Source organism: Styela clava, chromosome 14 (genome assembly GCF_964204865.1).
Source record: "Styela clava chromosome 14, kaStyClav1.hap1.2, whole genome shotgun sequence".
Classification (NCBI taxonomy): domain Eukaryota; kingdom Metazoa; phylum Chordata; class Ascidiacea; order Stolidobranchia; family Styelidae; genus Styela; species Styela clava.
Window position 1 is genome coordinate 9,613,764 of NC_135263.1, and position 26,436 is coordinate 9,640,199.

Below are 26,436 nucleotides of genomic sequence, written 5' to 3' on the forward strand. Positions count from 1 at the left end.
GAAAATTGATATATTACATTGTGGTCAATTATTTTTTCAGCATAGATACCAATGCAGTAGTAATACCATACCTAAGTTTGATATCTGTAAAATGGAAAACTACTATGAAACATTACACGTTCCAGTCTTCTGTGAGTTATCAGAAATCAAAACTGGATATCAATTTTTAATCAAGAAGTTACATCCAGATAAAAATATTCCTAATACTACAGATTTTAAACAAAATCGTGAGAATGAAAAGTATTTTCATCAAGTGCAGACTGCATGGAAAATTCTCAGTGATAAACAGTTAAAAAAGGATTACGATACGTTACTGAAACGAACAAAACTTGAGAATGAATTATTGGTGAATGAAGAAATTTCATTAAGCGATATGGATATTATAACAGATGATGCAAAAGACATGGAATATATTTATCCTTGTAGATGTGGTACTGAATATATTTTGGACAAGAAATATTTAGAAATGGATTTGACAAATATTATTTTAACTTGTGAGACTTGTTCGCTTCATATAAAAGTAGTAATGAAACAAGAGTCATAGCAGTTTAATTTATATATGGTTAGTATATTATTTGGTTATCATAATAGTATATTTGTTATTATCCTGCACTGACTGAATTAGCAATACTAATCAGTTCTGTCTGTTTCATCGATGATGATCTCAATCAGATTTTTAATATATAGGCCTACTTTTTTGAACTATTTATTCTTCGAAAATCTCATTTAAAAAATTAAGTTTAACTAGCATTGCCTTCAACTTCATCACAGGCAAACTGGAATAATTTAAAACGAATCAATTTTTTGCGGGCTGGCAATTCAAAATCATTGTTTTGTATCATAGTACTGTAGTAAGTGTTCATTTATAAACATAGTAAGCTCCACTTATATCTAAATATGGAAGATATTAGAGCTCTGGAACTTTACTGTGGAATTGGTGGAATGCATTTTGCACTCAAAAAGATATGTCCTTCGGCAAAGATTGTCGCAGCTGTTGACATCAGTCCAAATGCTAATAAAGTATATGCTCATAACTTCCCACAAGTCAAACTCATGGAGAAAGGAATAGAGGGCTTCAGGTATTGTGACTAGCTATTTTTTTTGCTGATTTTTAACTATACATGTTATTGCACTGATGTGTTACTTGCAATTTTGAGAAGGCCGGAGTTGGATTCGAAGGATTCGGACTCCTTATCAGCTAACTGCCAGTGACTATTACTCAATGATTGATTCGATTTTGAACTCTAACAGAGTCTCGAATTTTTGACTTGAATCACAGCTCTTGAGTTTAGGAACTTCTACCCAACATTAATACTTATGCTACAAATTTAAACATCAAAAATGAACAAACGTAATAATTTTTCTTCCAACAGTGTGAAGATGCTAGACAAGCTCAATTTTAACATGGTGCTGATGAGTCCACCCTGCCAACCATTTACAAGAATTGGATTACAGAAAGATGTTGCAGATCCCAGAACTAAGTACTGTATGTTTGCCAAAAATCTATTCTAGCATACAAAATTAGAAGGTATTTTTATCAATGTTATGGAAGGGAAAACCTGATAATAACCTTATGCTAAACATCCGCTTGTTTGGTTACCTATACAAGTAAGGGATTATTAAATCAGTTAACAACAAACATAAAGGGGAGTGGTTAAGGTTTCAGTTATTTCATGATGCAAGGAGCTCGACAATTCTTTTACAAAAATCATTTCTTGAGATTTGAATCTGTGAACCGTACTCATGGTAATCAGCCACACAAGCCAGCATGATGATACAGCCATGTAATCACAAGTTGAACTAGGTTTTACTTTTTATTGTGACCAAATAACAATACCACAGCTTGCAAAGACACTACTGTGAAAATTTATATTCTGAGTTAAGCCTTTACATAGATGCACCAAGCTTTTGGTATTTCTCAAACAACGTTTATGTCTGCATTCCAGGTCTTTCCTACATTTTCTATCTGTGCTTCCAAAGTTGTCAAAATTACCAAAATACATTCTACTTGAGAATGTCAAAGGCTTTGAGACATCAGAAGCCCACAAGGAGCTCGTTAAAACTCTAAATGCATGTAAATACAATCAGCAGGAATTTCTTCTGTCACCGAGACACCTCGGAATTCCGAATTCACGCTTGAGGTATTACTTTACAGGTTGTCATGATTTTTATAAATCTTTAGTCAGCAGAAAATCTTTCGTGAAGTGTCTCAGCAGTTTATCATATCCATGATTTTCATTTAGTTGTGCATTTATGTAAGGAAAACTATTTTCCACTCTCTGCTATTTTCCTTTTCTTATAGTTTTATTGATTGTGGCGTTTGTTTTTTTGATTTGATATGAACTTTTGAAGATATATAAATAAATAAAAAATGTTTTCACTATAGTATTAGTGTAGTATTCACTATACATTAACCATTGCCCCAAAAATATTATCATATTTTATTGAATGTGTAGAACAGTGGTTCTTAAACTTTCATGGTCTGTGATGTAACCCTCTTCCAAAGACTGCCGAGCCCTTCCATAAGAATACCTAGTTTCGCTTTTAACATGTTTCCATCAGTTATTTCACATGCCACTTCAATAATAAACAGATAACAAATAAATGCATTGCAGTCAAATAATAATTTACTTTAAATTAATGTAGTCATTCCTAATATTGGGCGTCTGCTTCCGACCTCCTGAGAACTGCTTTGTGGTCTCCAGGATGGCCGAGGGGCGAGTTTGAGAATCCCTGGTCTAAAATCATTACTTTTCTTCTTATACCATTGATTTCCTATATTTACCCACATAACAGTAAAATTTATAGTTAGTCTCATAGAAGTTAATCATATTGCAAAAATACCACAGTCCACAACATCAACTTTTTGTATTACAGATATTTCATGCTTGCTAAAAGAGATAAATTTCATTATAATTTATCAAAACAAAACAATCAAATATGGGAATGTCTGCCTATTCCAGTGAGCATCATACCAGGAGTACAACAGTCATTGCTAGAGCTAGAAACAACTGAAAATTCTAGCGAGCCATCTGCGAAAAGGGCAAAATTGGAGAGGTATCGGACCATTATTGAAATTTTATGGTCGTACCTATATCGTAATATAATTTTGAATTGTGATTGACAATACATATGTAACTGATCTGCAGTTTGATTGACTGTGAAAATTCAATTTAGCAAAGAAGTTCAAAATGGTACAGAGCATAATCAAAGTGAATGTGATTCTGTTGAACTACAGACTATAGAAGCTTTTTTGGAGCCAAATCCACCAGAGGTAGGTCCATGCATTGGTATATATAAAATTTCGTTAGAAAGTTTATGTCACTTACTTTATACAGTACATCCATTTTTTGTGTTTGCTTGTTTTAGTAGGTATTTAAAACACCACCCTATGTATTTTCGTGTCACAAATCCATCTCACAAACTTTTTATTTATATTTTCATGTTTAATTTATTTGTTTGTTTAATTACTAATATAGGATTCTTTCGTACCTTCCAAAATCATTCAACGCTACCTTGGAGTTGTGGATATTGTGACAAAATACTCAACAAATTCAACCTGCTTCACTAAGTCATATACTCAGTATGCAGAAGGAACTGGTTCGATACTTAACATGAAGAACACTAAGTCAAAAACTCATATTTCTTCCAACATGGAGCCAAATATTAAGGATTTTCGATACTTCACACCAACAGAAGTAGCCAACCTTATGTGTTTTCCTAAACATTTGAGTTTTCCAGAGGAAATATCTAAAAAACAAAGATATAAACTTTTAGGAAATAGTTTGAATGTAAATGTTGTTTCATATTTAATTTCTTTACTCTTACTTGTGAATAAAGAAATATTAACTTGAAGAGTACATTTTCTTTTGTCTGTACTTTGTGTGGATTTTCATGCCTCAAAAAATATTTACCATATGTATTGCACCCATCCATTTATGGCCACTATATTTCGTTCAGATTTCTTAATTTATTCTATGTCCTGCTGAATGATATAGGTAAAAGCTATAAAATAGAATTTTATTGTCCTATCAAACCAGCTTGATCAATACTCAAAAAGGTCACTCGTATATATTTGTCAAATTAGATTGCAATAAATGCTGAGAATTTGCACAACAAAATTTTTGAATTGAGTCCAATAAAATAAAGGAATCTCGTACAGCTACCTTTCTGTGGATGGTCTATTCATGTTGCCAACATAGTGTAGAACACTTTCGTTAAATGCATATAAATTTGCTGGTTATGTTACACATAGGCTATATTAAATGCTGCAGACTGAATTCACGCACAACGCCATATTGACCTAAAACACAAACAAACCCCCGGATGTCACCAATGTTTCCGAATGACAGGTCGCCGCACATCGGCATATGAAAAAGTGTCTTGCAAAATTAGACTGTTCTCAAAGGTGTTTTGTCGAGTGGTGTATTAGTCATAATAGCTCCAAAACGTGTTTTCGGAACCCGTATGAACCTTCTATTTGCATTCGGATCTCTCGTGCGTGGACCGGTACTCAGAGCAAAAAAATCGGTAATATCTCGTGATTCTCGTCTATCCACCAAGCTTGTCAATAACAACTGTTTTTAAATTTCACGTCAGATTGTGGCGTCAGAAAAGTGCCGAATCGTATCAGCTGGTTTACTCCGAGTAGTAAACAACAGGGTTCGTGCGCGGACGTTTCATAGTTATGTTGACGTTTTCAGTCGAACAGGGTTCATTCGGGTTCGCTGACCGTAATTGCCTCGGGAAATAGTTTGACTGAAAAATTGAAGCACAACAACATAATTGTATAACTATGGTATCGCAGGCCGTGCACTCTTAGCGGAAAATGCAATGCCGCGATTTTGTCTTGCAACCAATACTGACCCTCATTAAAACATAGGCGTACGGAATTTGCATGTGGAATAAGAAAATTATTTATTATTTGACACACTGTACGAGTATATTGTTGTGTCCGTTATGCGCGGTAATTCACTTTTTCAGATACGTTGTAAAATATCAATGCAACTGTCGGTATCACAAACCGTCCCAGCTGTTACTACTACGCTGACGTAATGTTTCCATTTCTTCTTTCTCTCTCTTTAATACATAGTCAGCTGACGACGAATCACCGCCTCCGCGAAGATAGATATTCATCCGCTAATCAGTCTGCAAATTTGTATAAGTTTACAGGAAAACTGCCGCTCAGATAGAACCAAAATTTATAATATTTTATTAGATTGATGTTAATGAGGATAGGAAGTGTTTTATTAAAATAAAAAAAGACTTGACCGTATTTCTAGCGATTTGTTTATCGGCGGATGCACATACACTCGTATCACCAGCTGTGCACTCCGCTGAGCCTCGTGTTTCCCGCCATACTTTTTCAACCAAACGAAACGCAGAAAAGTTCTACAGCTGGTGTGCCTGGTCGTACTTTTTAAGGTCCGTATTCACGGAACGAGGAAAAGAAATATCGGATTATCAAATAGACTATTATTGAAAACGGAAATTATACCAAATGGATTTACATAACTCATTGACAAGGTAAGATATTTATTATGATGTGTGACCTTCATTTATGCATTTCCTATTGTTTATAACGCAAGGCTGTTTATGCCGTAAATCTATGACTGCATTGTATAGCTACGCGTTGAGGCTCACGAGCATGAGTGGCCGTCATTTCAGTGCGGTTATTTATAGATTAACTTCGTTTATTTATGTATATTGTGTTAATCTTGTAACGGGTTTTTAACCGCCAACTAATCTATTCTTGACATGTGACCTTTTGATTGAAACACGCCGTCTATACGTGCTCGTCGCTGATTGTGAATTTGCAAGTTTTTGCTTTTGAGCGTCCCCTTTTCCCAAGTGGGATTTTTACTGTGATAAAAATATTGGGCAATTTTCTGCAAGTGGTCGCCTCTTTGCTTAATATCCGGCTCCATTCGTCAAACTGGTTTAAAAATGAGTTAATTATTTCGAAAAATGTTCGTAAACGACAGGAATATAAATGAATGCAGACGGAAAGTAATCAGGCTAACATTTGAAAGACTTATCACAGTTAATCTGTACAGCAAATCAATAAATACAGGGACTAGTATATGTACAATATCCGGGATCGTGAAATAATGTATTTGACGGGGATTTTATTGGTGTATCACTACAATGATATTTCGTGTAATTTCTGCATAGAGTAGTATTTTTAGGACGGTGTGATACTGATAACTACGCGTAAACACCGATATCATGAATGCATGGAATCGTTCTTTGATTTTTTCAACTGATAAAAATAGTATAAGGCTTTTACTACGCCTACCTGCGGAATTTTATGAGGCGCTTGATCAGGTGTATCTCGCGCTGTTACTCATAAGGGGTTTCCCTCCCTTCGCAGTTCCGGCCTCTTGCGGCATAGTCTGCGCTGTACTATAATCATTAACTTTTGTGTTTATTGAACCTCCTGTGCGCGAATAATATTTCAAGTGACATTGATAAAGGTTACTCCCATTCGCACAATAGGTAGTATTATCTGTTTATAGTATAGGCTGCATGATAGCATACCAAATGCGTAACTTCCGCTTTATTGCCGATTTCCCCCCACGCTTTCCCGTGCAAAATCTTGCTGCAGCAACGCGAAGTGTTGTTTATATGATTTGAGTTTCTGTTGTGGCAAACTGTACCTCAAAGGACTACATTCAACATAGATGAAACAGCTGCCACGCCGGCTGAAAACCTAAATTTTGGCAAAAATCAATTTGATTTCTGTTCGGAAACTTGATAATCACGATTCAGCATGCGATTTGTAGTTATCTAGTTTATTATTTCAATATTTCAAGTTATGGCGAATTTCAAATCTTTTGTTTGACTTAATTATGATATAGACTAGGGTTGTTACATATCGATGATACTTGAACTCGATGGGATAGATAGAGTATCATAGCCAACTTAACTAGCCCGCTTCGCCGTGTTTCTCGTCAATGAAATATCAGACGGTGTTTGGGTTTCGCATGTCGGAAAGAAACTACGCAGTCACGTCTTTTCGCGCCATAGTCTGTAGTTGATATATTTTAAATTACAGGTTTGATGTTATATACAGTATATAGTGAGGATCCGAATTGTACGTTCGTACGAATGGTTATGATGCGGCATTGTTTTTTTTGCGATGTCTATTCTGGACGTACGCAACTATAAAAAGACAGAAGTGACTTAACATTTTTCGCCCAACTTTCGCCAATGGAAAGCGGAAATATAAATCGATATTGCTTGTATCGATATGCCAAATATATTGCACTACTGATAAGAAATCTTTTAGGAAGTTGAAGAATAAGTATATATTTTGAACCATAGGCAGCATTATGTGTATGGGCGCACTAAATGTTCAGAACCAAAAAGAATTCACATCAACAAAGGGGATAGATGTGAACAAAAAATATATTATGAATCCGAGTAATTTTGTAACGTTAAATTAGGAATAGGCAAAACGCGCTTTGATAAAATAACATTGTAAATTGAATTGTATAAACCCAAATCACAATATCATGACGTTTGCGTGGTGGATTTTTTTCTTGTAATTCAGTCTCATGTCCGACCGCCTGCGTTTTTGCTTGACCATCGGTTTTGACCCGTTCGACTCCCACATCCCAGCATATGGCCTGTTTTCAGTCTACTTATATTTACGATGGTCGCAGTATCCGCATATGTTTCATATGCTTTAAAATCAAAGCGTAACTTGGCGAGTTATTTTGTTGGCCGCTCCAGAGTGACCCGGTCTGACTTGATTCTCGTCTCAAATTAGCCGTAAAGACGGCGTTCGTCGCTTAACGATCCGTGTGGTATTTTGTCATCTTTGCTTTGTCTGCTACAGAAAGGATTTCTATTGGGCGTGACTTCGATGGAGGTATTTTGGGGTGTGTGGGAGGCGTCTTCTGCCACGTAGATAAAAGCGTGTGTGGCGGCCTTTTTCTCGCTAACGTCATTCTCTCGGTATTTGTGAATACCGCTGATCCGTTTTCCCTCCTACTCCAACCGTTTTCAACGATGCTGTCAACCGCAACTAGATCGTGTTTCTATTTGGAATGTGCTCGATATTTCCCCATGTTTTGGTCTGTTTTATTATTCATTGTTTGTCTTCAGAGGTGGAATATGTTATATTAAAAACGCTGGTTATTTTGTCAAGTGTAAGACTGTAGATGCACGTAGATTTACCGTCCACAACTCCAATCATTTAATATCCTAACTGTAAGATGGCTCAAAAATGCGCTATCAGAAAGTGTGTATAGCCTTGTAGTGTGTTCTATGCATAGTCTGATTTCATATATTTGCATTAATTGTCATTTCTTGCTGTCCGTGCCAAAACCCATGCATTGTAATTGTAAACACCACATGTTTTCTCTCTTGCTGAGTGTTTCAGCTGTTTCATCGCTAGAGTAATTTTCCATTCACCTTCTGATGTAAACGTCGCTCGTACGAGCGCCATTTTTTCTCTCAATAGTTCAGACGAGCGCGGGCGATAGGGCGTTGTCTCACGTGACTCGGATTTTCATTTGGACGGTTATACACACGCTTGTCTGCTTGCTACTATGGATGGAGTTTTGTGAATCGCTACTTGAGTGTGGGTACTACATCTAACCCCCGTAAAATACCGCTATGCTTTTCTCAACCTCTTCTATTACATGTTGCAACATTCTTTGTTATTGCGCGGTACACAGTAATGTTTCAATGACTAATGTTCAGCTGAGCGGCGGAATGTTGATGAGTCATCTGTCCATAATCATTGTGTAAAAAAATTACTACAAAAATTACTCTACTTTCGCGTACAGTGCCGATTTGATGTAGGTTAGGGGCGCTGTTTATTTTTCGGTAAGGTGGCCCGTGAGGAAATTTTGTATTTTAACCTGAACGAGTGGTTTATTAATTTTCGAAAATAAATTCACCGTAATTCGATTTTTACCTGACCATGTGTCGACCTAGTTTGAGGCTAGGCTTCAACTACTTTGGAATAAAATAAACATGCACTATTATGAAAAGATACATACCCAACCAAAAAATATACTACGGCGTAAAAACAACAAACGTATTCATGAAAATAGCCTGCTGAGATGTCAGAGTAATAACAGATGGTATTATTTAAACATTGTTCTCTGTATTGTCCTATCTTGTGAGGTCCATAACTTAAAATAACGTAGAAAGTAGTTCTTTGTGTTCTCAAATCGCGCGTAAATACTTTGTTTTCGATCGTTTTCTCTCGCTTTACTACAACCGTCGCAAGAAGCACACCAGCGGGCGTGCTGTTCGGTAATCGACCTTTCAGTATTTAATACGCGTTTGGCGCGCTTGTACTTTTCCGGTAAACGTACTTTTGTGATTGTTTTTTATACTCTACTGTGTATTTTCGTGATCGCTGAGCGTGCGATGCTGTTTTGCTGATTGCAGCGTCTTTGTGTATACGCAAAAGTAATTGATGGATATGCTTGCTTTGGAACGGACACAATAAAAATGAGAGTAAAATAAATGCTTGTTTTGCATACTGTTTTTGAATGACTAATTGCAGTGATTAGTTGCAACTTCCTAAAACTAAGTCCTCCAATTGTTACCTCTCTTCGAAAACTTTGATATATGATTCAGCTGTAAATTTTGTTGTTCAATTTAAATAGGTTTTTACTTTAACTGATATTGAATTTTATTTTTACAGTCAAAGCATGACTCAAACTGTCAGAATGGTTACAAATTCTCAACCGGGCTCCATGCCCATGAGTCATGTTTTAAGTGGATATTCTACAATTGACAATAATCAACTTCATCAACCCACCCCAGGATTGGTTACGACATTTCTACCTGCACAAACTATTCCAAGCTGTGACAATAACAATGCTGCTGTTGCAGTTCCAGTCACATCAGATGGCACAATGCGGCCAATGAGTCACCTTATTCTTCAGTCACCAAAAATTGAGCAAGGACAGAGAGACCAAGAAAGAAGAATAAGAAGGGAGATTGCAAACAGCAATGAAAGAAGGAGAATGCAAAGTATAAACGCTGGTTTCAAATCCCTTAAAACTATTCTTCCACACACAGAGGGAGAGAAATTAAGCAAGGTGCATACATACATAGGCTACTTGATATAAATATATATATATATATGTGTCTATGACTGATTGCCTACATCATCTTTTTGTCTGGCTTTTTGTTCGTGGGTGTTTATTTGTATTTCAAAGATTCACTTCATAGACCGTAATTTAGAATAAAATTATGTTTCCCCAAAAAATCGAAGTAAGTCCCCATGGCGCTGCGAAACTGACAAACTTCACAGAAAGCAATCAGTAAAACTTCTTGGTATTTTTCTTTAATATCACTAGATAGATGTTAATCACTTTGTTTTTGCTCGATAACATATAAGTTTCTAGTAATAAAAAATATTTATTTTTCAGGCTGCGATATTGCAACAAACTTCAGAATACATCACACAACTTGAATCTGATAAGTTAAAGTTGATTCATCAAAATGAAAAACTCAGGCGTGCATTCACAGAATGTAAATGTCATGCATCGAAGTTTCGAACTATTGGAGATATTTTTGATAAGGTGAATGTATGTGTAATTATATTAAGTAAATATAATTCTCAGGCTTCGCATATTGTGAATTTTCATTTTTTTTTCCGTTATAGTCTGCCAAGCAAAATACATAGTGCCTTAGGTTAGTTTTTTAACTTCATCATTATTTCCATTGTAGGATGAAGGAATTGGTAGTCCGGCAGAAGAAGACTGTGAAGATATGAGACGGGTACTCATTGAAGTGAAACAACAGCTCGATAAGGAAAGAAGAACGCGGCTGTTATATGAGGAACAGGTTTGTAATAAATGAAACACTGAATCACATTCTGCAATGTTTTTGTAAAATATTCGGGCATTTTATTCTTTTCGACAATAACAATTTTATGAATCGAAAAAATAAATAGTTATTACAATTAATACAAATTATTTTGTTCAACTGATATATATGTGACTGACCTTGTGAATGATTCAATTTCAGATTCGCAATCTGGAAAGCCAACTTTATCCTGATCGAATTCAGGCAATGAAGTTATCAAGTAGTGACGAACGAAGAAGTTCATCAGAGTACAGCCCGGGATTGATACTTCCTGCCAAGCAAAATAACAACAGCAACAAACTTCAGCCTTGTGCTCGCCCATTGCTACCATCTCAACCGCAGTTAACAAATAAAACTGAACCTAATGACATTTTAACATTACCACATGTCTCCGCCAGCCAAGTGACATCTATGTCAATATTAACCACCCCGACCAGTATTTTACAACAACATGAACACCCACCTACAATAGATATACACCCACCTACAATAGATGTACAGTGCCATCAACCACAAATGAGTAACAGCAAATTCAGAAAAGTATCGCGGGATAGTGATACAAAAGGGCTGACCTCTCCTCCGATGTCTGAACATTCTGTACGTATTCTTGTAAATTGAGTCAAGCTTATTAACAAAATTTTAAGTTTTTAAAAGTGTTTTATTTCTCTAGATCACTATTTTCTCTCACTCAACGAAGTCGAATCAGCCTTTGAAAAAACGTGCTATCGAAATTCATCAAAGCTTTGTAGAGGCGAGTAATGATCCAGTATCCCTGCAACCAGAAAGGAAAGTAGCGAAAGTGAGTTTATAGCATAACTATCAGTATGTCCATGCAAAAGTTGGCAATTCTCCGTATCTCTCCGCCGACCTGTCTAAACCTATAAAATTTAAAATGTTAAAAATTCGTTTTTCAGATAACAATCGACCAGCCTCCTGATATTGGAACAAGAGATTTTTTGCCACCGACTCTTCCACCAATTTCTGTTGATAACAATATACAATCACCGTCTATACTAGGAACGCCGCCCACGTCACACCCAAGTACTGCTGCTGCTCTCCAGTTTCATCAACCAAACTCTGTGATGTCTACACACGCAGTGTCACTATCAAATCACTCTGACGAAATTTTATCAAGTAATGTAAAAACGACATCAAATTTGCCCCATGGTATAGTGGAAAAAGCAAAATCATACCTAGCAGGGTTAAGTGGTTTGCAAACTTCCCGATCGCCTGTAAGTACCCATTCTGATATGATAATTCCAGTCGTCTCGCACAATGTAAGTATGTCACATTCATCAAACGAAACAGTTAAGACACATCTAGTCTCCAGTCAGATTCCCGAGATTAGGGAGGTTCATGCTCCACAGAGAGAAAACCATCATTCACACCCTACTGGATTTCCCATGTACTTTGCTGTCGGATCACAAAGTCATAGCAACAGTACAAACATTGCCTATGTACAGCAAGATGGGGTGTCTCCAAAACTAGGGTGCGTCCAACTTGCGCCTTCTTACAACCGGTCCCACTTTATTGTGGCACCAGTTAGCAACCAGGGTCCTGGTGTACTGGTTACCAATCCCATGCAAGATCAAGTGATGTCTGTACCAACGACGGTGCTACCAGGCCTGCAGGTGGTTAACCAGCCATTCACCAATTCTCCTGTGCTCCTACCAAACATTCCTTCAAATTCGGTATCGTTTCAACCAAGCCCTTCACAACCATCCTTACCATTGCCTATGCTTCCTGTACTTTCTCAGTCAATTACGATTCAGCCAACACCTTCGGTTCTGCATTCTACGAATCTGCCCAAGTTTCAAAACACTTTGAAAAAGATACCGAACTCATCCAGGGAACAACAAACTACAACACAAACCTTACTTTGCTATGGACAACCTGAAATAACACTCAATCAATTGAACGCAGTTCCTAACTTGCTCGCTCCTCCACGTGGATTGCATCAACCGATTCTGCTGCCTGTAAGTTCGTCACTTGTGCAACAAATTGGTTCGAATTCGCCATCGTATGGAAGTCCAGCGATGCCAGAAGCTGTTCTACCTACAAGGCCAGCTACATTTTTGAATTCTTCGGTCATGAGATGCAGAAAGTCATCCCTGAGTGCAACAGACAGCTGCAGCACAGCTAGTGCCAGTGGCGCAGAGGAAGAGGAAATTCGAAACCCACTGCTTGAGGATCCAGATAGTCAGTCAGGAGAAAATGTACCAACGATAAAGGTGAATAAACTTACTTTTTCAGTATTACGCTCAGTAGAATACTTAAGAAATAGCCTTAAATGAATTTATTAACTTTACAGTTGTCGAATTCAAAGCCCGCTAAAGAAGAAAGTCCCTCGAAATCTCAAACAACGGAAGGGGTTGCTGCATATGACGAGGTCCCACACAATTCATCTGGTACACCAGAAAAAATCTCTGCTCCGCAAGGTATCGATGTTTCCGACTCGAATTCTCCTGCAAAACAATCAACTGTATCAGTTCCGTCTGTTGTGGCTGGTTCTCCACCTGTAATACGGCGAATTGATGCTATTCAGACAAGACGAAATTTAGAAACAATTGTTCAGGTAAATACTGCAGGCATAGGACTAATGTTTTCACGGCAGCTGATTTTTGGTACTCCCGTAGTGTGTGTACCAGGTTAGGCCATAATTTTGTTCTGATTTTTCCTATTTTATTTCTATTACGAGTTCGGGGACTGTCTGTGTTAGCCAAATGAATATACCCCCACCCATAGGATTTGTCACTTTACACAACTTAATGTAAAATATGCAAACAAAATTAGTTACCGCCATATTGGTACACACACTTCTGGAGCGCCAATTTTTTAACATGGGGTAGCAAATTCCACATAACATAACTGAAGTTTTTGAAAGAAAACTTGTACTTTTTCCTTGTCCGTTAGTACACTGAACGGGTAGAGCTCACAGCCAACCGAGTTTGACAACTTTAATTTATCCCCTTTAGATGTGGTTTAGCTGCTTAAACAAATGTGTAAGAAATTGGTTAGGCCATTCTCAATCTGGAGTATAATGGTCATTATAAAGTATAAAGAGTATGTATCATGTGGAACTTCTTTTTAAGAGCATAAATACATATGGAAATTTTGTCAAACATCAGTCTCTTGGAAGATGGGATAGTAATATAATAGCATGAACGATGATGAATGCTATTGCCCACTTGTAGTCAATGATTAAAACTCGTAATCAATTTGGTGTTTTCTATAGATAGCTCTTTGAATTAACAAATACCTTTCACATATTGTTTAGGCGATTGATCATCTCGAGCAGCAAGAACGCAGAAACTCGCAAGATAGATGTGAAGTACCTAACGAAGCATCATCAACATCGACACAGAAAAAATCTTAGCAGAAAGTGTCTGCAAAGATATATATTTATATGTTCCATTGCTTTGTTCCGAGACGTCGCAGAAAGGGAGAAATTCAAGTTTTCTTAACGTTGCCATGCGCTTGTAATGGGATGGACCGATTGGTAACATGTCGGCTTTACGCCAAAGGTGCTGCTTCTATATTGTTGAAATATTTGAGACATCGAGTAATACATTTCTTTCGAGCCCACAATGTGAGACGGCTTCGTTCACCGTGGAGTCTTCTGTGAAGAAAACTGTAATAAAAATGCTGCTCGCGATGGAGACTACTTTTTGACATTTGTATTATTTTTTTACAACCTTGTGCCGCTGTATTTCGCAGTCAAAGTTTGACATTTTTCATCTAATAAAGTTCATCTTCGATTTCTTTTTTGGTGATTTCCTTTTTCCTTTATTTCTTTTTTTCGATTCTGCCGTTGCACCACTGGCGCTCTCTAAATAGACGTTGAAAGTTTAAAAAACTTCGAAAGTTCATTTTTTTGTGATCGTAGTGTTCGTACAATACATGTATATTTATCTTCATAAATAAAGTCAGAAATCAAATTATGTGTATGTTATCAAATTACCGTATATTTTTTAGGCGTAAAACAGGTCTGATGGGCGCGATAGTCCAGTACAGGGGGTATTCAACAGGCGAACCGCGATCTGAAGACGGGACTTTTCGAGTGATCGATTCTGTCTGAATCTGTTATTTAAATTTTCATTCTTCAGCTTCATTAAGTTTTAAGTGGCTTATTGGGATTCGTTTTTCTTTTTTGATAATTTGCTAGAAAATGCCATAATACTAGAAAAACGAATAGCAACGCCCTGGTTGGAGAGTTATCCCTTGCCGGGGCAGCGCCTAACGCCCAAAAATGTCAAATTTATGCGGTTACACAATTTTCCATGAAGCATTTTTGAGTTAACTTTTTAAATTCAGAGTTGTACATTTAGGCTTACGATGAAATATATTTTGGAAGGACCGTATTGACCCCAATGATTTTAACGTTTTATAAATGGATCTTCGCTAAAATACTTCCGAAGCCCTGGCGTAGTGGATAAAATATTGGCATGGCAGGGTTTGTATCTTATGCCCACCGATCATCTCACCCAGGGTGTAAACAATTGCATAGGCAATGCCGAAGTAGAAAAATTCTAGTTCAAAATAAAGTAGCCTAGCTCCTTACATAGCTGTGGTTGCTTATACAGAGCCTCATTTGGAGTGAAAAGCGTATGGAAATTATCATATTTTGTGGAAAGGCAGTGCGTATGATTTATCAATTATTGGAATAGTTACAAGGCCGATATCCGATATGAAATTCGAACTGCGGCGGAACCGAAAAGCGATAAAATCTAGTATTATATCAATTTCGGCGGCTAAAACTTCATATTTGAAAGATATCTATCCAAAAATTACAAAAGGTTACTCATGTGACGTATATAATTGCGATCGTAAGTTTTTTGTTTCGTGATGTTTCAAAGTTTTATGTCAAATTTTTACTATTAAAATCGAATCACGTCGACACATTTTTACGATTAATTCAACACAAAAGTGACGACATGGATGGTTACTTGACCAGTCACGATTCTTACATATTATGAAACATTTTATCATAGATCAGGTTTGTTCAATATTGACAATGTGATTCAACGCTGAGGTTACTTGCATTTAACAGAAAAAATTAGTTACTTTTCCCATATGTTTTCACTGTGTTTAAATATAAGTCTACGCGTAGAAAAACAGATGTCTTCTTGTACAAATCAGCGATACTAGAATGGCTTGGTTTACGCCGATTTTACTATTGGTAGTTTCTACTGCTTCTTGTGTTTTCTCGCAAGAAACAACACAGTGTGTTTGTTTAGATTATGAACAAAAGCAACAACAGACGCAAGAAATTATTGCAAAACTGGAAAAGAAGTTTGAAGGTTTGTTCGTTTGATACAATTTCGAGTCCTTGTTACATATTGTTACATATTAAAACCCAAAACTTACATAAGAGCAATTTTCATATACGGTTATTAGTATCTGAGAATACGAGTATCTTTGTAAAAAGTCAGATGATAGAATAAATGAGATAATATAAAAAATATTTACTTTTGATAAAGTACGGTAATTTATCGTCTATCTTTTTCCCACACATAATTAATATACACCCAAATGAAACACAAACAATTGCCACATGGGGATTGATTTTATTTATCTAATTCACATTTAGAGAATGACAAATTTGTTCTCAGAAGTTGATTCTATTGTAAACATTGTATTATATATAGCATTTTGGTAAGAAGTGATAAAAAATAACCCTATTTTTTCAGATAAAATCGCTTCCCTTGAAAGGACAACTGGAGAATTATTAAGTGAGTGATTTTCATATATATTTCCAAAATTAAATCGAACCGAAATAACATATATTTTTAAATTACCCAGAAAAGTCAAAACGACAAGCGAAAAGAATTGAGGAACTGGAAAAGAAAGAACTGTTTTTGGGAAACAATACAGATGGAGGTAATAACCTGAAATTTAGTGAACTTAATTTAGTGAATAAGTAATGCTTATCTCCACATAGTTCTGTTTTTATTTATCGCTAGCACATAAGTGTGTATAATTTTCGAATACACTATATATTTAGGAGTCATTTGACAGTTTCTAGGTTCTTAAATATGTATATGTTCGCTGATAGTATATTTGTACACATGGTTTTTAGTCTATGAAGTGTAACTGTGGCTCGTTTTGATATTTGTTGTTCTTTCTCTTGGGACATAATCGTTTCCCACTTTGACTACTGAACCAATAGCTTTCAATTGTTGAATATACATGTTTCTTTGGGAGCTAATTCTTTCAATTTTCTTCTGAACCCCTTCCTTCTCCCCTTGTTTCAAATCAAATTTAGGGGTATTGCCTTTGTCAAAACATTTTTGGCATTGTGATGTTGTCTAGCTTGCAAAATTCTAATAAAAGTAATTGTCCGATTTTGGGTAAAAGATATATTGACGAGACACTATTACAGTCGAGTTAACAGTCACGATTTTCGATATCGTAATTTGATATGCTACATTATATATATCTGATATGATTCGTTTCCAACGAAACTCCTGAAAGGGTGGGCTGTAATGACACTAAATCATAGAAAAAAAATATATATATACTGAAAAACCAGTAATTTCATTGCGAAAAACTTATGAATATATTGTAAAATTATTACCAATGATTAAGTCCCAATTCAAATACCCGAATACGAAGTAATCAAATTGCCAATACGTAACAGTATGTTTTACCACTAAAATTGAAGGAATGCCCTGAATGGATGAACAATATTGTCAAAATAAGATGAAACTCAAATAACTGGATGTACTGAATACAAATGTGTAGAAATCTTACTCATGTATTGCGATACCTCTCCTTCATATTTTGTCAATGTTTTTGTGCGATTCCGTGCAAATAGTCAAATCATTGTTGGTATCAAATTCAAAATAGCAAATTATACATTGAAACCTTTTGGCCCCGTTATGTTTCAAATATCCATTTAGAATTTCATATTCAGTTACGAATATGGCAATCTTCAATGTCAAAATTTACTGTAAACAATTATACAAAATTAAAATTATACCTTTCAAACGTATTCTACTATTCCCAGAAGAGAAAAAGCCAATGACAAACGGGACTAGGGAGTGGTCTGAATGGACAGATTGGACTCCTTGTTCTGTTACATGTGGCGTCGGAAACAAGAAAAAAGTTCGACAATGTATTGGACCCAAAAACGGAACGAACAACTGTATAGGTCACATGAAAGTGCAACTACCCTGTAAAATACAATGTCCAGCCAAAAAGCGCGAAGAAAGAGGTAAATATTAAATTTCTAATTGCGAAACAACAAACAATGAAATACTGAGTGCCAATGGTTCCATTATTTGGTGCTGTCAATTTGCGTCGGTATAAGTTTGTAATAGGATGCCAAAAAAATGTCAATGTTTCTCTTATTGTATATACTGCTTCTGGTGTAAAATCTGAAGTTTCAAAACGTAATTAGTGGGCTAATGCAAGTTTTTCAAAACCTAATTTACTTCCGCGACAAAATGATATTACAAAACAATTCGAATGTTTTGTACCGAATTTTTTTCTTTTCTCTAAATGGTTTACACTACAGCTATGAAAATATTTGAGTTAACATTCTGCGTTTTTATTCTTTTCAACAGACAGCGACTGGGATGAGTGGTCTGAATGGTCGGCATGTGAAAACACTCGTAGTCCAAGGGCTTTCGATGAAAATAGAAAAAGCAAAGAATTCGGAATACAGATTAGAATGCGTAAATGCAACATAGAAAAATGCCCAGGAAAATCGAAAGAAAAACGAGAATGTGAAATCGAATGTTTTGCAGATTCAGGTTACTTGTGCATACTCAAATATTAACCATAAGCAATCCTGTGTAACTTGGCACTGTTATTAGATGAAGACATCCAACCCTCTCTTACTTATTACAACTGCGGCATTTGTAACTTTTAATTTGTTAATAGTATAATTCTGTTGCGGCTACGTCACCATCAAATGTCGCGTTGAGACCAGTGCGTCTTTTTCAAGTTAAGTCATACTTCTTTAATCATACGATAAGTAGACACTATATATTAAAAATATCAAAAGATAATGTAGCAGTTACATTTATTTCTCTTTGACTTTGTGTCAAACTTACAGATGAATATAGCAAACAAAATGGATATGGGGAATGGTCTCAGTGGACTGAGTGTAAACCGCTTTTACCATGCAACACCGATACACAACGAAGCCATAAAAGGTGGGCAGTTGGAAGACAAACCAGAAGTCGTAAATGTGAAGGTGTTGGTCATTGCAACAAGGAGTTATCGAAAACTAAAAGATGTCGAATAGAATGTTCATCAAAAGGTTTGTATTTTCTTTTAACGTATTTCCTTCTATTTCTCGTAATGCCTCTAAACATTTATTCGCATTTTAGTATACTGAAGACCTCTTGCCGGATTACTAGATTGAATGAAATTTTTTTTTATTCAAAACACTTACAGTTGTGCAATATATTATATCAAACAAATCCAGTCAATTTCATTTTACAACACGTATTCAGGCTTAAATTAATGTGTCATTATGTTCAGAATGGTAATAAGAGGAAATTTCGTACCGTGCATGTGGATTCCTGCAGAAGAAAACTCTTGAATATTGTTTACCAACAATGTTGCCATTATTACAATTAATAATACTGAATGCTTATGAGTCATTTATAATAAACTGATTTGCTTTAACATAACTGTGGCGTTCAACGGGCATATATACTCCAAGAATGATTCCTAAATTTAGAGAAAACTGCACAGCAATTACTTCAACCGTCTCTAAACTTCTGATTGAAGTACCCCGTCGGTGACCTCGCCTCAACCCCTAACTTAAATAAACGTAATATCCGAAGATATGACATGACAGTGACCTTTTTCTCACTATTCAAAATTTAAACATTTTGAGAAAAAATAAAATCATAAAATTTAGCGGTACTTTCAGAAGATCTTTCATAAAAAATCTCATAGTTTTCTTCGGCCAACATGCCTAATATATGAATAACAATGAGCAGGCTACATCGAAAGTAAAATCGAAAATTGACAAATAATGGCTGTTGACTCAGTAACCAAGTAATTTGTTTTTACTCCACTAATATGGTCCTCGCTTATACTGTACATTTTACGCATCATGTTGAAACTATTGGCAAAGAAGCAAACGCAATTTCCCGAATGCACGACGATAACACTTTAATAAATTCATGTGCTGTAGAATCTTGAACAGATGTTCAGTTGGTCATGCTGTAGTGAATTGTGAATAGCATTAATTCCGGAAAGGACATTTTGTCACATTTGTAGTACATTGGATTTTTTTTCTATCAGGGTCATTTTACCTGATAATGTAGAAACTCACAGATTCGCGCGGCACAACGATATACTGTGATTCAATTCTGTAAAGTATTATGTCATTATTGCCTACTATGGACTGTGTTTCTTAATTTCTAATGTGAGAGTAAATTGGACTATATCTCCATTATACCGAAGAAACTTATATATAATAAAAAGAATATTACGTCGGTCGCCTTGTCTCCTATTGGCGTGTTCGCCTGTCGGTCGGACATTTCACAGAGCATCGTTTGAACAAACAAGAAACGTCTTTACATGGATCCATCTTGCATTTTCCTGTTTTAATTATTGCTCCTCGAGCATATCTGGTAGATCCTCACCTCGTGTTCCTTTCGCAATGAGATCGAATTTAGCACTCAGACCATTCTCCAGTATTTAGTGTAAAATTATCTGTTCCTAGAGTGTTTTTAAAATGTATAATTAAGGGGTGAGTTTTATAAGACTTGAAAGTAATAAAAAGATTGGGTATCAATCAAATTGAATTTATATTTCGAATTTTATGAGTAAAATATATTACCTCAGGCATTGCCTAAACATCCAATAAGTACGTACGCCTACTAATAGGCCAAATTATTGCTTGAATAAATCGCAATTTTTAATTGATATCATGCGTCAAATAGTGTCTATCGAATTAAGTAATTGACAGAAATAAATTAATGTTCTCTGATATCGCCATTTTGGGTTGGACTCCTTGCCATACCAATAACGGAGCAACAGAGAACATTGTTTCATTATTAAAAAAATGTAATTCCCATTCAGTATTATACAATTCATACATACCCTGAGCATCGACATCCCCGGAACAAGCAGTGTTCTTGCATTGACGCAGTTCCAGACTTTGTCCAGTGCAATCAGTTACGTTTTCAATCAAATTACAGGTGAATATCTTTTCACATTACATGTGAATATCTTTTCACAGTTGTCATTATTTCAAGTTTATCCACACAATGTGTATCACCGATTTTGAAAATATCGATTGATTTCGATATTTTGGCATGGTCAACTTATTGATAAAAGTTTATTTTTTGACTTAAGTCGATGAAATAATATGGAATTAAAACTTATGTATACCTTGCGCTTCTTGATTAACGACGTCAATTTTATTTCATATTTCGTTGATTCTCTTCGACTGAATATTTTTGCCCTCGCTATATTCAAAAAATTGAAAAAATCATAAAGTGGATGCAAGAAGCGGGCATGGCAATTTGCGAGTAAGTATGTTTCGCGCAGGACAATCCGTCTGCATTTTGGATTATTGACTTGCTCAGATATAATCGCAAACAGGTGAAATAGAATACGGAATGTTTTTGTCTTAAAAATATAAACGCCAACTTATTTTAATAAAAAAGCGATGTAAATATAGGTAATTAAAATAGACATACTACTTGTGTTCAGCAACATTTCCAATTGCTTTTCCAAATCTCAAATCCGTTTAGAGTGACGTTTCAACTTTGCTACAGAGTGGGAATATAAAAGAATTTACCCACAACACTAAAACGAACAAGGTGATCAAACCGTCAAAACAAGCAAAAGATCGTTTTTTTGTAACAAAAAAAAAAGAGAAAGCAAAAAAGCATATAATTCTGCAAAAGAATTTTATAAAAAAGAATTTAAATTTTCAAATATTGTACTATATATACTTGAAAAATTCTTGAAGATATTCAATAATCCTCACCTAAGGTGACATTGTTTGCTCTTTCTACACCTTAAAAACTTTCTGTAATATGATAATTTAATTTTCATATGTAAAATAAACATATCCCATTCACTGACATAATTAGCATATATATAATTAAAGCTAGTTTGTAAAGCATCCCACTAAGAACAAGTGTCTTAAAAACCTGAATATAGCAACAGGGATAAACAAACAATAATGTTTTAAGTGTATCGGTTATGAACTTATGTTACAAATGCGATTAATCTCTTTCATCACCTACCTTCAAACCGTTTTTCAACATTGCCAGTATCTTATTGAACTCTTTTGTCATATAAACTGTGCAACTTGCATCCGGGTGCCAATCAGCGCCGGATTAACCATTAAACAATATAAGCACGGGCTTAGGGCACCAAGCAAAGAGGGGCACCACAGAAATTTTAGAGCAGAATTCGATATAGTTTATTGATGTTTATAAAAATATTACGAGTTTACCAAGCGACTCGAACTTCAAAATGTTCGCTTATTTTTCGTCTTCAAGTATCCTTACAACCTTCTTTATTGAAAATATACACTGAAACTTATTTATTTGACACGAAATAGGCCTATAAGTCGTTTTCTTAAATTGTTGTTGTTTTTTAGTTCTAGTATTCTCCTTGTTGCTGCATTTTTGTTTTAAAACATTCCTTCTCTCTTCAACAATTTGACCAATGAACTATTTGCACTATGTGGCGGTTCCACAGTCGCATTTCAACGATATAGTGGTCGGCGAAGTTTTTTGATAAGGTAGACAAGGGTGGTCCAAACCCTGTTATGCTGATACATTCCGTGTGGACCACGGACCAATTTTAGCGTATATTTGTATCTAATAGCAGAACGTTTCTGAGTTTGTTTTAGCTATTCCAACCGGGGTTGGGATCCTGAGATTTAAACCCCTTTTTCTAACGCTTTATGCCTTTATTTTAGCGTGGTCCGCGTGACAGTAGTGACGGAACGCAGAGCCGACTTAACGCCGCGCAATCCAATATTTCTTAGCTAGGTCCCCAAATATCAACTTAGACGGATTTGGTTGTCATTTGACGATGTCACTAAGCTTGCTCACGCTGCAAGTTTTTAAATTACTCAAATATAACAATTCGTAATAAAATGAGTGTCACAAGAAATGTGACATAAGGAAAACACGGCGGAAACGTATTTCCTTGTCCATCACACAGTGTCTGGTTTGATTTCAAGTAATATCTGTCACGAAAGAATATAATTTGAAGCGATATTAAACGCGACATGCGGAAAATATAATGGTATAGTTGTATTTATAGCGGGAATTAATTTTGAAATAACTGAAGGCTTTATATATCTTCTTTAAAAGAACGCCACCCATGCAACATAACAATAGTCTGATTAGAACGGTAAAATCTCGTTGTTTATTAAATTTAAAAAAAGTAAACTCGCAACGCAATATTTCGATCACTTTTGGGTTTTCTCCGACTTGCGACCCGCGAGACCTCCTCAAAAGTTTTTGCGGTCCTTCAACCTAGCAACCTTGAACCACCCTGAGGTAGACTACTAGGTACCGGTAAAATTCCAATCTACAGTTGTGACTTGTATCTAGGGTTGCCAACCGTCCTTTATTTCAAAGGACAATCCTTTATTTGAGATTTTTGTCCTTGTCCTTTTTAAGATGATAATTGTCCTTTATTTCTTCCAACGTCGTTTTGCGCGATAGTTATAGAACTGTGTTTGATATTGTTCCGTTCTTTATTCGCCTTCGTTCATGTATTTGCAAGCTTTCAATTATTCTTTTTAATTTCGCTTTGGTCCGGCCAACGACTAACATACCGGTCCGGCTCAAATAGCCAAAGAAATACCAATTTTTTAACATTTCAAATATTTTACATTAATTTTCCGAAGATGGCAAGTGGTAACACTCCAAGAAGCGTCGAAAAAAGAAGATTCGATTAATTTCAAATTATTTCTTGCGGAAGTAACAAATATAAATGAGTTTAAAACAAATGTATGGAATTCGCTGAGGAATAATTCTCAGTTTAGTTTCAGCTAAATGTAATTAAAGTAAAATCGTCTTTTAATTAAAATTAAATTTATGTTTATTGTTTTAGTAATAACTTCATTAAATGCTTTGTTCAGTATTTCAATATTAAATTTTTAATGAAAATCATGGAACCCCCAATAAAGATAAAGAAGCGCGTGTGTTCATTTAATAAAGACTGGAAAATGACTATGATTGGTTGAGAGAAACTAGTAATCCACAAAAGGCAAAATGTATCACTTGTAAAAGTGATTTTACTATTGCATACATGGGTGCTTTAGCAGTAGCACAACATGCAAAATCAGCCTGTCACAAAATTAGAATCATGGATTTTGCTTCATTTTCTGTAATGGATAAATTTTTGGTGAAAAAAATTCAGATGAAGAGGATATTGCAGTTGCTTTAGAAATAGTTCAAGTATATCACGTAATTAAACATAGTCATTCATATAACTCGCTGGATTGTGGATTGAAATTGAATTCGAAAATTTACAAGGATTCAGAAGTTGCTACCAAAGTATCTAATAGTCGAAGCAAATACGAGGCAATCGTCACAAATGTGCTAGGTGAGAAGGCATTATCAGTGATTATGAACGATTTGAAACAACATGATCCTTTGTTAATTTTGACATTCAAACTGATGCTTCAAATCACAAAAACATGAAAATGTTTCCAGTCTGTGTTCAGTATTTTAGCTTGGAACATGGCACAGTTACTTATATTATTGATTTCTTCGAGAATGCAGATGAAAGTGCGGATAGAATGTTTACTTGTTTGAAAAACACTATGGACAATTTACAACTTGACTGGAAAAGGGTTTCTTGTTTAAGTGCAGATAACGCAAATTGCAACTTTGGAGAAAAACATTTTCTTTATACTAATGTTCGCACACTAAATGATGGTATTTTTAGGGCTAACATTTTTTTATATTGTTCTTTCCTGCAAGTTACAAAATAAACGATGACGGTAATTTATGTCCTTTATTGGGACTTTTTATAGTTGGCAACCCTACTTGTATCCTTTGGTATTTCGATTCACGTCGAGACTGAAGGCATGAATCTTTATTGTCACACTCCCTCAGGATTGGAGCTCAACGGATATATCGACCCGATATTGCGTGTTTGCCGATATATCATATCGACAGTAAACTGCCGATATATATATGGGCTATATATAACAGTTAAAAAACCTAAAAATGTTCGTAAAAATTGTTTTATTTACTGTTGGTTGTGATTATTTTTAATGGATAATACACTTACGTGGTTTATTGTTTTTAGAATTAAATTACACATAAAGGGGGCACTAAAGTCTTCAGTGCTTAGGACACCAAAGTGGCATAATCCGCCCCTGGTGCCAATGTAAAGTCGGGCTTTGTAGCTCTTCGCTGCTTACAAATAACAAAAAACTCAGAAATAAAATAGTCGCATACATTATACATCAATCGGTTTTCAATATCCACAGGTTATCTATTGTCAATCGACTCTTTCAATAATACTGCAATACTGGTTGGTTGCTTGCATTTAAAAATTTCTTGTATGTATGCCTCGGGGAATAATTCAGTTTATATATATATTTAAATTTTAGATAAGGTCAACATGATATGTTCATATATATAACTTGTTCAATTTACCGTTTCACAATTCACGTATGATAATTAATAATTGCACTAAGCTGATTACAGATGCACAAATGCAAAATTCCATATACTGGATCAATCATCTATATCAGGGCTACTCGACTATTTTTACCGAAGATCCGCATACAAAACTTCAAAATTTTTTGGTCCGGTCTTTCCAGAAATTATATTTCGGCATCCTTAAACGCACACTTCCTCGACCGGCTAATGATTATTAGCTAATCAAAATTCCTTATTATGGTGTTATAGTTCTTTTCATATATATTCAAAACTATAAAAATCATTTCATAAAAGGAAACTTCAAAAGTGGGGCTAATGATCCAAAATAAAGAATTAGGTGCGGTCCGAATCGAATGTCGAAAGGTCGGGATTCGGACCGCGGTCCGCCAGTTGAGTATATCACGTCCCACTTTGAAAATAAAATATAATAAAACCTATCCGTAACTTGTGTAACCGAAGTGGAAACAAAAGTTCATGTATTGTTATGGCAAAGTCATGTCATGGACCTTTCCCCGAGCATCGACTTCCTTGTTTACTTCGTGACATTGGCCAATCAGCAAGATGCAAAAAGTGACGTAACAAAGCTCCCTTTTCGCATCCGCTCAGACACTTTTCTCACTCAGACAGATTTTCAAGCGTGGTCGTAAACATTACCACGTTTTTGCGTTTTTGAACTCTATTCGTTAGTTTTCTGTTGTGTTTTGGAAACCTAAATATAAATCAGACAATTCAATGATCACTCTGTCTTCCTAGGAGTTTCAATTTAATTGCAGTAATAAAAAATTAGTGTAGAAATAGCTGTGATAGGCTAAAATTCTTTACCGGTACTTTTAAAAAACAGATTGTTGTATGCGATAAATCATAATGATGGTTTGAAACACATACTCCATTTTACAGTCGCCAACAGCAGAAGCACTCTTAAAATAGCCCCGAAAATTTTGCAATGATAAAGTATAGGAAGAATTTTTGG

At 35.5% G+C, this 26,436-nt stretch overlaps 4 protein-coding genes across 5 annotated transcripts; all 4 read left to right on the forward strand.

Annotated features, from left to right (window-relative positions):
* The first annotated feature begins 91 nt into the window (after positions 1-91).
* Positions 92-544, forward strand: LOC144432051 (DPH4 homolog). The gene has a single exon (XM_078120066.1). The coding sequence runs from the start codon at positions 92-94 to the stop codon at positions 542-544; it is 453 nt and encodes a 150-aa protein (XP_077976192.1).
* LOC120340730 (tRNA (cytosine(38)-C(5))-methyltransferase-like) lies at positions 188-4,159 on the forward strand. Its single transcript, XM_039409079.2, has 6 exons — positions 188-1,079; positions 1,374-1,481; positions 1,947-2,141; positions 2,878-3,057; positions 3,178-3,274; positions 3,480-4,159. The coding sequence occupies exons 1-6, from the start codon at positions 898-900 to the stop codon at positions 3,852-3,854; spliced, it is 1,137 nt and encodes a 378-aa protein (XP_039265013.2). The 5' UTR covers positions 188-897; the 3' UTR covers positions 3,855-4,159.
* Positions 4,160-5,238: 1,079 nt separating this feature from the next.
* Positions 5,239-14,783, forward strand: LOC120340726 (uncharacterized). Its single transcript, XM_039409073.2, has 9 exons — positions 5,239-5,526; positions 9,671-10,070; positions 10,404-10,556; positions 10,705-10,821; positions 11,005-11,439; positions 11,513-11,641; positions 11,757-13,073; positions 13,154-13,417; positions 14,120-14,783. Exons 1-9 carry the CDS (start codon positions 5,501-5,503, stop codon positions 14,216-14,218), a joined length of 2,940 nt encoding a protein of 979 aa, XP_039265007.2. The 5' UTR covers positions 5,239-5,500; the 3' UTR covers positions 14,219-14,783.
* Positions 14,784-15,973: 1,190 nt separating this feature from the next.
* On the forward strand, positions 15,974-20,588 carry LOC120341386 (thrombospondin-1-like). 2 transcript variants are annotated; one of them, XM_039409880.2, is made up of 7 exons: positions 15,974-16,142; positions 16,533-16,574; positions 16,645-16,722; positions 17,852-18,058; positions 18,411-18,599; positions 18,905-19,111; positions 19,336-20,588. In XM_039409880.2, exons 1-7 carry the CDS (start codon positions 15,992-15,994, stop codon positions 19,341-19,343), a joined length of 882 nt encoding a protein of 293 aa, XP_039265814.2. In that variant the 5' UTR covers positions 15,974-15,991; the 3' UTR covers positions 19,344-20,588. The 2 variants fall into 2 exon arrangements, with proteins under 2 accessions (XP_039265814.2, XP_039265815.2); XM_039409881.2 differs by having other exon boundaries at positions 17,855-18,058.
* The last annotated feature ends 5,848 nt before the right edge of the window (positions 20,589-26,436 follow it).